At 46.0% G+C, this 12,125-nt stretch overlaps 1 protein-coding gene across 1 annotated transcript in view; it reads right to left on the bottom strand.

Annotated features, from left to right (window-relative positions):
- LOC309366176 (receptor-type tyrosine-protein phosphatase eta-like) overlaps positions 1-11,654 on the bottom strand; it is an 81,591-nt gene extending 69,937 nt beyond the window's left edge. Inside the window, exon 1 of the mRNA XM_081904688.1 lies at positions 11,466-11,654. Coding sequence (XP_081760814.1) covers positions 11,466-11,585 — 120 coding nt within the window. The 5' untranslated portion in view covers positions 11,586-11,654. The remainder of the gene's footprint in view (positions 1-11,465) is intronic.
- Between the last annotated feature and the right edge of the window lie 471 nt (positions 11,655-12,125).

Here is a 12,125-nt window from a genome sequence, read left to right as displayed (position 1 = left end):
AAGGAATAGGAGTGGCTTGAGTTCATGGCTAAAGTGAAATTTTGGATCACAGCCTTATGGGTTCAGACCTTACCTCAGGTTAAGAACTTAATTTGTTCCGGAGGTCCGTTCTTAACCTGAAACTGTTCTTAACCTGAGGTACCACTTTAGCTAATGGGGCCTCCCGCTGCTGCCGCGCCACCACTGCACGATTTCTGTTCTCATCCTGAAGCAAAGTTCTTAACCCGAGGTACTGTTTCTGGGTTAGCGGAGTCTGTAACCTGAAGCATCTGTAACCAGAGGTCAGTTCATTAGTACTTCACAATTTCCTTGTGTCAATTTCCTTGTTTAAAGCTAGACTGCAAGAGAGTAAATATAAGCAAAGAATTTTCTGGGTGGTACGGTTTTCTACTTGGTTGACTGATTTACAACAAGTATGGCATACATACTTAGCATACGTACATTTTTATCTGCCAGGCATTCTTATATGTGGTAGAATACACACAAGCTTATGACCTGGAACATATGAGTAAGGTAGCCTGTTTCTTAAATATGCAATAAACTGTGGTGATGCAGACACTTCTCCCTCACTCATAATACTATAAGAGAGGGCCTTCTAATGAAGCTGAATGGAGGGATATTCGGGACAAATAAATATTTATTCACAAGGTGCATAGTTAAGGTATGAAATTTGCATCCACAGGATATGGAGGTGACCAGAAACTTGGACAGCTTCAATAGAGGGTTAGGCAAATTAATGGAGGAAAAGACTATCAGTGGCTACTGGTTATTGATAGCTATGTGCTATCTTCATGAGCAGAGGCATAAGGCCCCTGAATATCAGTTGCTGGGGAGCACAAGTGGGGAGAAAGCTGTAGCATTCATGTCTTGCTTGCAGGCTTTTCACCTGATTGACCACTGTGGGAAAAGAAAGCTGGACTAGAACGGGTGATCCAGCTGGACTCATCTTAAGTCAGCAACAGGGAACAAGATCAAGCTTCCTACTCCACGTAAACCGATTACCTGACATCACCGTATCATCAGGTAACCCAACCTCAAAAGGAAAGAATTGGGAGCCCATATTAACTATGTTCACCATTCTTTCCTTTCCTTCTTTGCAGCCCAGCTTGTCCTCCCTGTGGGACTTCCTGATAGCATCAATCAGCTGACTACATCAAGCCTAATGGCAGCTACATCAAGCCCAACTTTAGGCAGGAATCACCTGCACTAGAGGACCTCCACAGTCCAGCTAATCCCTGGAGCTTGCTGTGAGCACCAGCCAGCACTGACAGCAATCGTAACAGTTTAAGATTAGAACTGTACCTTTGTATTCACATCGTTATCTGCTATACATCTGACATCACATATGACATCAGGTGTGGCGCAGGTGGGCGTGGTTTGCAGAAAAAGGTAATTTTCTCTTCCTGGCAAGACATGTACATGCATATCTCTGGGTCTCCCCTGCCTTAATACACATGCATATATATGGGGTTTTTTAATTGGAACTTTTAGGAAACACTAAAAGCAAGATTAGAAAGGAGGCTTAATTTAATCTTAACAATGAATTATTTCATTTAAGTTACAACAATAGCTGTTAGTAAATAAATTAAGTTTGTGGTTCGAGGACCCAATCCCTGCATAGTGGAATGAAAACACAAGGACACGTGATATAAGGTTAATGGGCAAGAAAAGGCCACAACTTTATTGATTACAGCGAGTGAAAAGGTATTGGCTTAGGCATTGGATTACGTCAGCTGACTCCACCCACTCGGAGAGGGGTGAGTCTAGAGAGGGGGGTTTATTCACCAGTAGGTGGAGCCTGTTTATGCTAATCCAACTATAAGCTCTCCCCTGATGTCACCGAGGGTCGTGCCATGGCCTCCCGTCACGCAGGCATCAGACAGAATACACGACTGACGGATTCCTTTAACGGAATACCCAAAAATTGAAGGCGTAGGCGATGGCCACACCTAGCCCTTCCACACACCACAACACATTATTCCAATGCCTAACCTACCCACCAATACCACAAAAGTTGTGACGATTGCTACGAGGTAGGCGAAAAAACCAAAAAACCTAACGCCAAATGGAAAAACTCCTACCAGGCCCCCCGGACAACCAGGGCGACCAACCTAAGGTCCATAGCAAGGCCAAAAGAAAACTGAAACCCTGTTCTAAGGGAGTGGAGGGTGGGTGACTCGCGACGGGACGCCGAAAAGTGAGGTTGGCGCCGTAGCAATTTAGGCTGCTGTACACGGCCCCTTGAAGGCACCTGGTTGGGCGCCTGGCCGTGGGCACCAGCCAGGTGAGTGGGAGGCAGGGGGCAAACGCCCCTTGCTTGGGGCGGAGTCCGGCTCCCACCCACAACCACTCCCCTCTCTTGCAGGAGGAGAGTCTTTGTGTTTAAGAAGATAAACATTCTGGAACAATTATTTGCAAAGTCATGGTTTTGGTACCTCAATCTGCTGCAAAACTCCATCCCTATGACTTTACCACATTTCAGACAGCCTCTTCAGTCTAACCCTCCCTAGTCTTTTCTTTCCATGCATCTAAAGGTTGCAGGCATCCATTCTCAAATTTATGCCTACTTTATGCCCATAGGTCTCAATCCAAACATCTCACCTGTTCGATAATGACTGTGTTATCCTTGTGCATGATCTAGCCTAAGTACCATGCCCAATCCCCTATCTGATATGGCCTATCACACAGAAAATGAGCATATGCAAATCTCAACCCCATAAAAGGACAAAACCAAGCAACCTAGCTGAAGCCAGCTACATGAACAGTTAAGCAACGGCACATACTCTTGGCATCATCCTTCAACATATGCCAAGTAACTGCTGCCAGCTGAGCAATTGCTGCTTTTCATGTTTATGGAGAGACAGTTTGCGTTTGTGTGTAGAATTGTTCAGGTGAAAAATATGCCCTTCCTGGCTACATATAGCAGGGGTCAGCAAACATTTTGTGCAGGGAGCCGGTCCACTGTCCCTCAGACCTTGTGGGGGACCGGACTATATTTTTTTGGGGGGGGGTGAACGAATTCCTATGCCCCACAAATAACCCAGAGATGCATTTTAAATAAAAGGACACATTCTACTCATGTACAAACACGCTGATTCCCGGACCATCTGTGGGCTGGATTGAGAAGATGAATGGGCCGGATCCAGCCCCCAGGCCTACCCATGACATATAGGGTCAAAAATGAGGCTTCAATTAATTTCCATCAATTCATTCCCATAATGAATTCCTAAAAGATGTAAAATAGCAAAAGGTTGCTATTTTAACAAAGTGTTTGCATACATTCACCATCACTGTGGCGAAACAAAGAGACTGTTTGGAATATTGACTATACACAGCAGTTGTCTGGCAAAGAGCTTTGGTTATGGCAATTTGGAACCAGGTTCAAATCCCCACCACTTTGTTTACACCGAGGGAGGACAGGAGCGCTTGAGCAAATTGCTATCTTTCAACCTTGACCAACTGACCAAGTCCCTGTGAAGCTAAAAGTGGTGATCTGAGCAAATGTGAGAAAAAGCAAGACAGAACAAAAAATTGTCTTACGATTTAATTTGCTATAAAGAGGCTAATTCACATCGATAGCTAGAGCTAGGCGCAAGAAACAGGACTTGCCATATGCAGAAGCCACATGAAGTAATGGAACAGAACAGAAAAAATATCTCTGCTGGATCCAGCCAAAGCCTGTCAGGGCTATACATATTGTCACCTGAACCAAGGCATATTCTTGCTGCTTTCTTTTTACAGTACTGCATCTCTCTTTGTAGTCTTATTTTATATTATAGGTGCGGATTGCCACTTGAGCTAGTTTTAAAGCTAGCCAAACGAGTCTTCTGACACTTAGCAACCTCCGGTTTTTGTCTTTTGTTTCAAAGTTTTGCAGGAACAGGCAGCTAATAGTGTTCTCTTACTTTTAAGTGAATAGAAGCCAATTAGCAGATCTCAACTGAGTAGCGGAAAAAGAATGTAGAGCAGAGATGAGTCTTAAGCTTGCCATATGCAAGAGGCTCTATTTTTGGAAAAAGGAAGCGCTTGGTTGCTATATCGCAAAGCTAGCCAACTTTCATATTCTCCAGCAGCGAGCCTGTAATTAGTAGCAGTAATTAGTAATATCCATCCTCATTGTGTAATCAGAAAATTATATTATGTACCAACACACCCACATGCTTTCAAATCTCACGTTTCTCTAACAAAAGATAATTTACATGGCATGGAAATTCTCAACAGTAAGCTCCAGGTATGAAGGTTCACTGAGGGATGAGCTCTTAACTGTACACAGAATTTCCATCTCTCTCTCTCTCTCTCTCTCTCTCTCTCTCTCTCTCTCTCTCTCTCTCTCTCTCTCATTTTAAAAGTTGTGGCTAATGCTGAGCGATTAAATTTCAGCGGGACATTGTTGACATGCCTTCTCTCACTGCAGGTAATGTAGTTATTTGTCATTTTCCCCATTGCCTGAGAAGGACCGGGAGCAGCTGTCCCAAACGAATGCTTTCAGGCCAAGAGAATAGCCCTATTCAGTTGTTCTCTGCACACGCAAACACAAGTTTCCATTGCATGAGAGGGAGAGTGACCCTGCCCCTCCCATGCAGAACCCATCACCATTCCTTCGTCCTTCCCAGCTGAAGGAAGTGCCTTGTTTTATTTAAGACCCAGGAAGACCAGACTGTTAAATCATGCAGGGAGCTTGTTTGAGTTGAACCGCCTTTCTGCTGCAAAAGTTCAGCCCCCAATACATTGGGTAGGGAGGGAGGTTGCAGCAACAGAGTCATATGGGAGGGGCAGGACCATTTGCATCGTAGAATCATCTCACCATTCACACAACATTAATTGCAGAAGGGAAGGGAATGAATGATATGGGCTAGCAACTTCATTTATTCGTTTAAAGTGCACGAGAGATGGAGATAGAGAATGAATTATTGTAGTGGTGTCTGTTGATTACATATCTGCCGTCCACTAAAAATAAACACTGTATTGACTTTATTTTGTATTTGATTTAGAGTTTGTCTGCTTCATTGATATCACCTTGATTTATTCTCAGATTGCTAGCCCTTAAATCCACCCCCTTTCCACCCCCTTCGTAAAACTACATGTGATATAGCTGAGCACTGGATACATTATATTTCGCTGATACTTCCATACTCCAAGATTGATTTATGTATGCATTCTCTGATCATTACTTGCAATTCTACACTTTTACGACTCATGCACCTTTGTCTACCAGAGATTTGGAAACAGATATTTAGAGGGTACTTTCCTAGGCTGAATACTTACGCATGTTGGGAAATGTCTAAGTTCTGAATTGGTCTGGCTTCAGAGAACAAATTTGGCTGCAACTGACTCTATGATTTATTAACTCTGCAATGAACAAAAGAGAGTATGCTCATCACAGATTCAGTGTAGCAGCAACCAGAGGAGCAGAAGCATTTGCAAGCAAACGAATCCTCTGCCAGAGCTTTATAGGATGATAACAGACACTATGCTGCATTGAAAGGATAGCACTATTCTCTGGACATGTGTGAGATTTTACATCCACACGACAGGTCTTGGATGGATTCCTCTACAGGTGGAAGAACTGCTCCAATGAAGATCACTGCATCCCAACCTGGCTTTGCTTTTGCGGGGGGGGGGGGGGGGGCTCAGCAAAATAGCCTCCAGTAGACCCCACTACTGCACTCCAGTTCTTCCTCCCAGAGAGGACAAGTGATGGTGGCTACTCACTTGCACTGATGTTAGCAGTTGTGCCACTAGTGTTTCACTAGCCCCTCAGCCTGCATAACTCTGGTGTAATATTGCATCCTTGACCACTATGCTACAGCAGCACTTAGACTCACATGATGACTTAACAAAGGTAAGCCAATAAATGCCATAGGTAAACAGAAATCACAAGGGCTGATCAAATTGGTTGCTTGGATACTAACAAGCCCATGGTGGCATTTAGGAATTTGAAGTATTTCTCAGCCCTACACTGAACTGATGCCTAAAAAATTGATGTTGATGCCTCGGAATCTTGAGTATTTTCCCTGCCCTGCTGACCTCTTTTAAAACAAAGGTTTCCAAGCCCATATTCTAAAGCACCCTTTTCATGCAAAATGGAAAAGGGGGGGCTGGGGGCAGAGAGGGAGAGAGATAGAAATTAACTAGATGTATAACGTGTAAAAAATGTAAACGCATAAACTAAAGACAGATGCTCAGTCAGGGGGTTGGGGGCAAAGAGAGAAGAAGCAGCAAACTGGACTCACAATAACAAAATATTTGCTTTGAACAGAGATGCTTTGTAATGAGATAATTCACACTGAAGCTTTTTAGCAAACTGCCTTGGGGCAAATAAAGGGAGAAGCAATTGGAAAGATGCTGCCGGAATAGAGAGAATTGTCCTCTAAGAGTCCTCCCTCTTTTGCGCTTGCCACTCCCCTTCCCTCTCCATTATTCAGTGTAAAGTAGACACAAGAACTCCAGATATGCTTCTCCCAGCATTAGGGAAGTAAGAGAGATTAAATGCTGACTGTGATAAGAGCATTTGTAACTAATTAACTAGCAGCAACACAACTTAAGCTTATTATAGCGGAACTGTGACCGTCTTCCTCAAACTTTGGTCACAATACGAGTGTAAACAGCTTCTGGGAAAGGAATGCAAGTTCACCAAGGAACGAAGAGCTTATGTGCATTATCATTAAGCAGACTGTCAGAAAGAATAAGTGGTGGGAAGGAGCTTTGGGATATATCAGTAGTTTGAAGAGGTGGGAACCAGCCCATAAAAGCATATGCCAGAACAAATCTGCGACTCTTTAAACATGCTGCAAGGGTGAATAATCTGCAAGTAAAGCCACTGTAGTCAATGAAGGCACAGGGCTTCAACTAAAAAGTCAGGGCGATCAATCCCATGGTCTGAGTCACTGCCAAAGGGCCACTCCCACATTTGTCTTGCTGTTGACAACAAAAATGCCCTAATCTGAAAAGTAAACCTTGGTAAGTGGAACTAAACCACTTGTGACCAGCAGGGACAGCCCCAAAGGCTGTAGAAGCAGAGAGAACATAGGAAACTCAATCTGACCATTGGCTCATCTAGCGCAGTATTGTATCCATTCACTAGGGGCAGCTGTCCGGGGTTTTCACTCTCCCAAACCTACCTGGAGATGTCAGGGATTGAACAGGGACCTGGTGCTCAGCCGCTGAGGCTCGGCAGGCTGGCAGGTTACATGTCGAGAAACATTTATCCATTATTTTAAAGCTGTGTTAATTCAGATTCTCAAATTTAGCCATCTTATTCCTAAAAATTACATTCTGTTTCCCCCCTCATATGGGTCTTAAAGCAGTTTGCAGAGAATAAAAATATACAACATAAAGAAGTAAATCATCAGAACAGCATTCATGGTGCAAAGACCTCCTGAAATAAAAAGTTTTAACCAGACAGCTGAAACTTAGCAGCGATGCTGTGTGCCTGTTTTCTAACGGGAGGGATGTCATAGCGTAGGGCCCACTACACTGAAGGCACAACTGCTTGTTGACTGGAGCCATCCTTCTGGTCCATAGGTAAAGGTAAAGGTACCCCTGCCCATACGGGCCAGTCTTGACAGACTCTGGGGTTGTGCGCCCATCTCACTCAAGAGGCCAGGGGTCAGCGCTGTCCGGAGACTCTTCCGGGTCACGTGGCCAGCGTGACATCGCTGCTCTGGCGAGCCAGAGCTGCACACGGAAACGCCGTTTACCTTCCCGCTGGTAAGCAGTCCCTATTTATCTTCTTGCACCCGGAGGTGCTTTCGAACTGCTAGGTTGGCAGGCGCTGGGACCGAGCAGCGGGAGCGCACCCCGCAGCAGGGATTCGAACCGCCGACCTTTAGATCGGCAAGTCCTAGGCGCTGAGGCTTTAACCCACAGCGCCACCTGTGTCCATAGGGGACCACTAATAGTGCTCACCCATTTGATCTTAGTATTCAGCTGGGGGAAGGCAGTCCTTAAGATATCCTGGTCCTTAGTTGTTCAGGTCTTTGTACACTAGTACAAAAACTATGACTCTGGCCCTGCAGCAGATGGGAAACCAGTGCAGGTCTTTTAACACCAGTGTTATTGTTGGCCATAGCCTGTTCCCATCACCACTCTAGCTACAGCGTTCTGCAGTAGATGGAAATGTTGGACGTCACCACAGCCTAGCATTGCAGTAAACCAGTCCTGAAATTACAAATGTACAGACTGCCTTAGTAAAGTTACCCTTATGCAGGAATGGCTGTAGCCGATGCTGATAAAAGGCACTCCTAGCCATCAAGGCCACCTGGACCCCGTGGCAAAGATGCTCATGATGGTGTTCTGGTTCTGGGAGGGCAATTCAGATGGGTGCCCTGCTCCTCTCCTCTCCTGTCATTCTCTAAGAGTTGGTCAGTGAATGTCTGAAGCAGGCAGCCTCCTCTACTTGTGAAGGCTCCCCAAGAATTTTGTCCTCATCTCCATTATCCGTCCTCATGTGTTCACTTTACTTAGAATCACACCATCGAAAGAGGACTACTAAAGTTTTCACTTTTGTGGCTTGACATATTTGAAAGATTATTATATACCGTATATGCGACATACCTGGGCTGGGGAACTGGAGGCCCTGGGGTGTTTTTCTGGTAGAGGGGCAAATATGGCCCTCCGGACCTCTCTTACCTGGCCCTTGGAATTCTTCCCACCCCGTCTCTCCAGTCCACATCCCTTACTAGTCCTGCCAGTGTTTTTGCCTGGCTGGAATGTATACTTGAACTCTGATAATGCCTCTTGGTTGTTTAGGTGGAGGATAGAGAGGGGCACAAGTGTGTGGAAACTAGCTGCATGAAGTCAAAATTTACATGTGCTGGTCTGTAGATTTTGCCTTTGGACCCACCCATTACTGGCATGTGGTCCTTTGAAGGTTACTCAAGAGGAAATGTCAACTGGTTTCTGAAGACGCCCAAAACCACATAAATAAATTACTGGGGAAATGTTAATATGCAAGAAGCGAGCCCTTCCAACATTATACCTATATGCATTAAAGTGCATTCACCCAGAATCTTAGAAAGTGACATTAGAGGAGGCCCCAAGACACTATTGACATCAGCCTGCAGTTCAATGGTCCAACTGCAATTATTTTCTTCAAATACCTTCTACAACTTTAATTACCTTTTCCCAAATTAGGCAATAAAGTTGTTCAGGTCTCATAATTCTAGGGAACATCTGAGAACTTCACTAAAGGACTGCCACAACTATACCATTATGCAGCAGATCAGAAGCCTTTTTGCTCCAGACATGGGGTGACCTTGTCCAATCTTTGCAGTAGTTTTCTCCCACAAAACCATTCCTAATGTATTTTGGATTCTTCCATCTTTGGGGTGTCTGTTCTCCCATATCTTAACCAGGACCACCATGCGTGTGCATACACTACACACCTGTTCTCTGAAAGTTGATTCTTCTCTCATATTAAGACTCCCAGAAATACCAATATTCAGACCAAGTTAGATAAGATGATATAGCTTTTCACCCAAACTTTTAATGCAATCAGTAAAATCTGACCCAACCATCTCTTTTGCTTCAAAGGGTATATCATCTACCAATAGCAATGATGAGGGGAAAGTTGTGTACGAGAGAGAGAGAGAGAGAGAGAGAGAGAGCACGCAAGAAATAAAATGACTTCTTTTTCCACTGCTGTAAGGAAAGTGATTGGTTTTTTTTGTGTTTTTTTTTTGTTTGGCTTGCAGCATATTCAGAGTTCTTTGGGAATAATGGACGATGACGACAGCTGTGGCAATAGACCAGGCTAGCCAATACAATTAAACTACATAACCAATCTATGTTACACCAAAGAATGCAATTGCCTATTAAAATCATCGCTACACACTGCACTTTGATCTTCTTTATGATAGCACTCCTTATCTGCATTCCATCATATCCACAGTAGGGCAGAACTACATGTCACGATGGCTGTAGGAAACCCTGGGGTCATACCTGCGTCTTCGTCAGCAAATGACTCAAGCACAGTAGCAACACAGGTGCTCATACACATCTTGCAACCTGCCAGTACTCTCATCTAGGGGCCCTTGGCCCAATTGGGTTTTCCGCCGCTTAGATGGATTTAGTATAGAACATGTAGTTTGGAAACCATTAATAGGTGCATTTGCAAGATTAGTTAATGGGCAATAGGCAATAATCTCATTCCAGATCAATTATCCTGACCAAACACAACTTTCCATTTCTGTAGCCATAGCAACTAGCATGAATTAAGATCACCATTCCATGCTATCACCCAATATTACACAATTATACTCTGTGTTGGCATCCAGAATAGCTACCACCCCCTCATTTCCTAATTATAGATTAACATAATGGTTTCTTCCAAAAACTTAGATTTAAAGGGTATGTAGGGGGTGGGGAAAGTTTTTTACTTTTATCGTTCTTTAACCATGCTAATTTGAGAGCACAACAAGACGATTTAAAGGGAAATGAGTGCAAGTTATGTGATTTTGAGCAGGTGCTCCAACATGCATTATTAAGGTTGGCTACTGTTTTAAATCTGAGTCTAAATACAAGCAGCTGAGGTGTATCAAAGGTTAGATTATCTGGATTAGTGATTTTACAGGCATGATCAGAGATCACTTCAAAACACACAACATGCATGTTCAAAGTCCTCCTAAGTTCATTGCTGCTTCCTCCTTAGTAAGCATACATAGGATTGCTATGCTATGTAATAACTAGTCAACAGTTCCCTATATCTGTAATTCGAATAGAAAAACTGCATTGGCTAGACAGAGTGTACATCAAAAGCTTTCTTTCATTATTCCCTTGCAAATACATACACAGGCACATTCAGAGTCATGCGTGGACACTTCCTCCGCAGCCAGTTTGTAACAGCGCAGAGTTGGCTAAACCCATTGACTTCTAATGAGTGAGGCACAGTGGCTTGCAGGAATTCAGGGTTCAAAACAAACACACACCAGAAGTGACTAGGAACCAGAGAGGGTCATGCCCTGTTGCCGTTTGTTTTAAAAGGACCAGAGCAGTTTCTTATAGACTTCCGCCCCAATCTTATATGACTTTCCTCAGACGACCCGTTATCCTCAACGGGGGTGGGGGACAGTCCCCTAAAACAAAACCAAGCACGTATAGTAGAGATGCTGGAGAAGCTGGTGGCCCCTCCAGCTGTTGCTGGACTCCAAGTCCCATCAGCCCCGAGCAGCGAAACCCACGATCGGGGATGCTGGGAGTTGGAGTCCAGCAGCGTCTGGAGAGCTACAGGCTGCCCTACCCACGACGTATTAGGCTGCCCTAGCTTAAGCCAAGGAGGGACTTGTAAGGGAAGGGGGGGGGGAGAGAGAGAGACAGGTAGGAAGACGAAAGATGGATGGGTTTACTCAGGGGAAGCAGGTTCGCCGACCGAGACATGTAGATCCCCGGGCATGTAGGTGGACGCGAGGGAAAGCCTGGGTTGGGTGGGGTGGGGGTGGCAGTCCTCCAAACCGTCCGCGCCTTACCTCGCCCAGGCACAGCAAGAGAGGCAACGCGAGCAGCGCCAGCCTCCTCATGGTCGCGGCGGCGGCGGCGGGGGGAGAAAGGCGGCAGTTCAGGAATTCGCCCTCGCCGCGGCGGCTCATGTTCGCTCAGGCTCCCTCGGCGCAGTCATGGCAGGGAGACTCCCGCCCGCCAAAACAGAAAGGAGAAGGAGAAAGGCGGGGGACGGAGAGAGGGAGGAGGAGGAGGAGCGCCGTCCAGGTTCCTCGCGCAGCTGTCTCGGCCCCGCGCCTTGCCCCGGGCGGCGGCGGTGTCCCGGTGCCTCTTTCCTCTGTGGCGGCGGCGGCGGCAGCGCGGGCTCCGGGGGGAAAGTGCGCGGCCGTAGCGGCGGCGACGGCGACGGGGTGGAGCGAGATGCACAGGCAGGACAGGCGGCGGCGGCGGCCCGGGGAGTGCAGCGCGTCAGCCACCTCCCCTTTCTGGCCATTCATCGCTTCCTCCACGCTGCCAGGGGGCAGGAATCGGCCGGCGACGTTGGCAGCAGTTGAAAAGGTCGCTTTTGCTTTTTTTTTTTTTTACTGCCTGCCGCCGGGAGCCCAGTAGGAAGTTGTTCGAGCTGACATTCTCCGCCCGCCCCCGTCCGGGCTGGGTGAGGCGGGCAAGCGGCGCGTCTCTCCCACCCC

This window comes from Podarcis melisellensis, assembly GCF_964234715.1.
Source record: "Podarcis melisellensis genome assembly, chromosome: 1".
Taxonomy (NCBI): Eukaryota; Metazoa; Chordata; class Lepidosauria; order Squamata; family Lacertidae; genus Podarcis; species Podarcis melisellensis.
The sequence above is the reverse complement of the archived record's forward strand: the minus strand, read 5'-3'. Positions and strand labels throughout refer to the sequence as shown.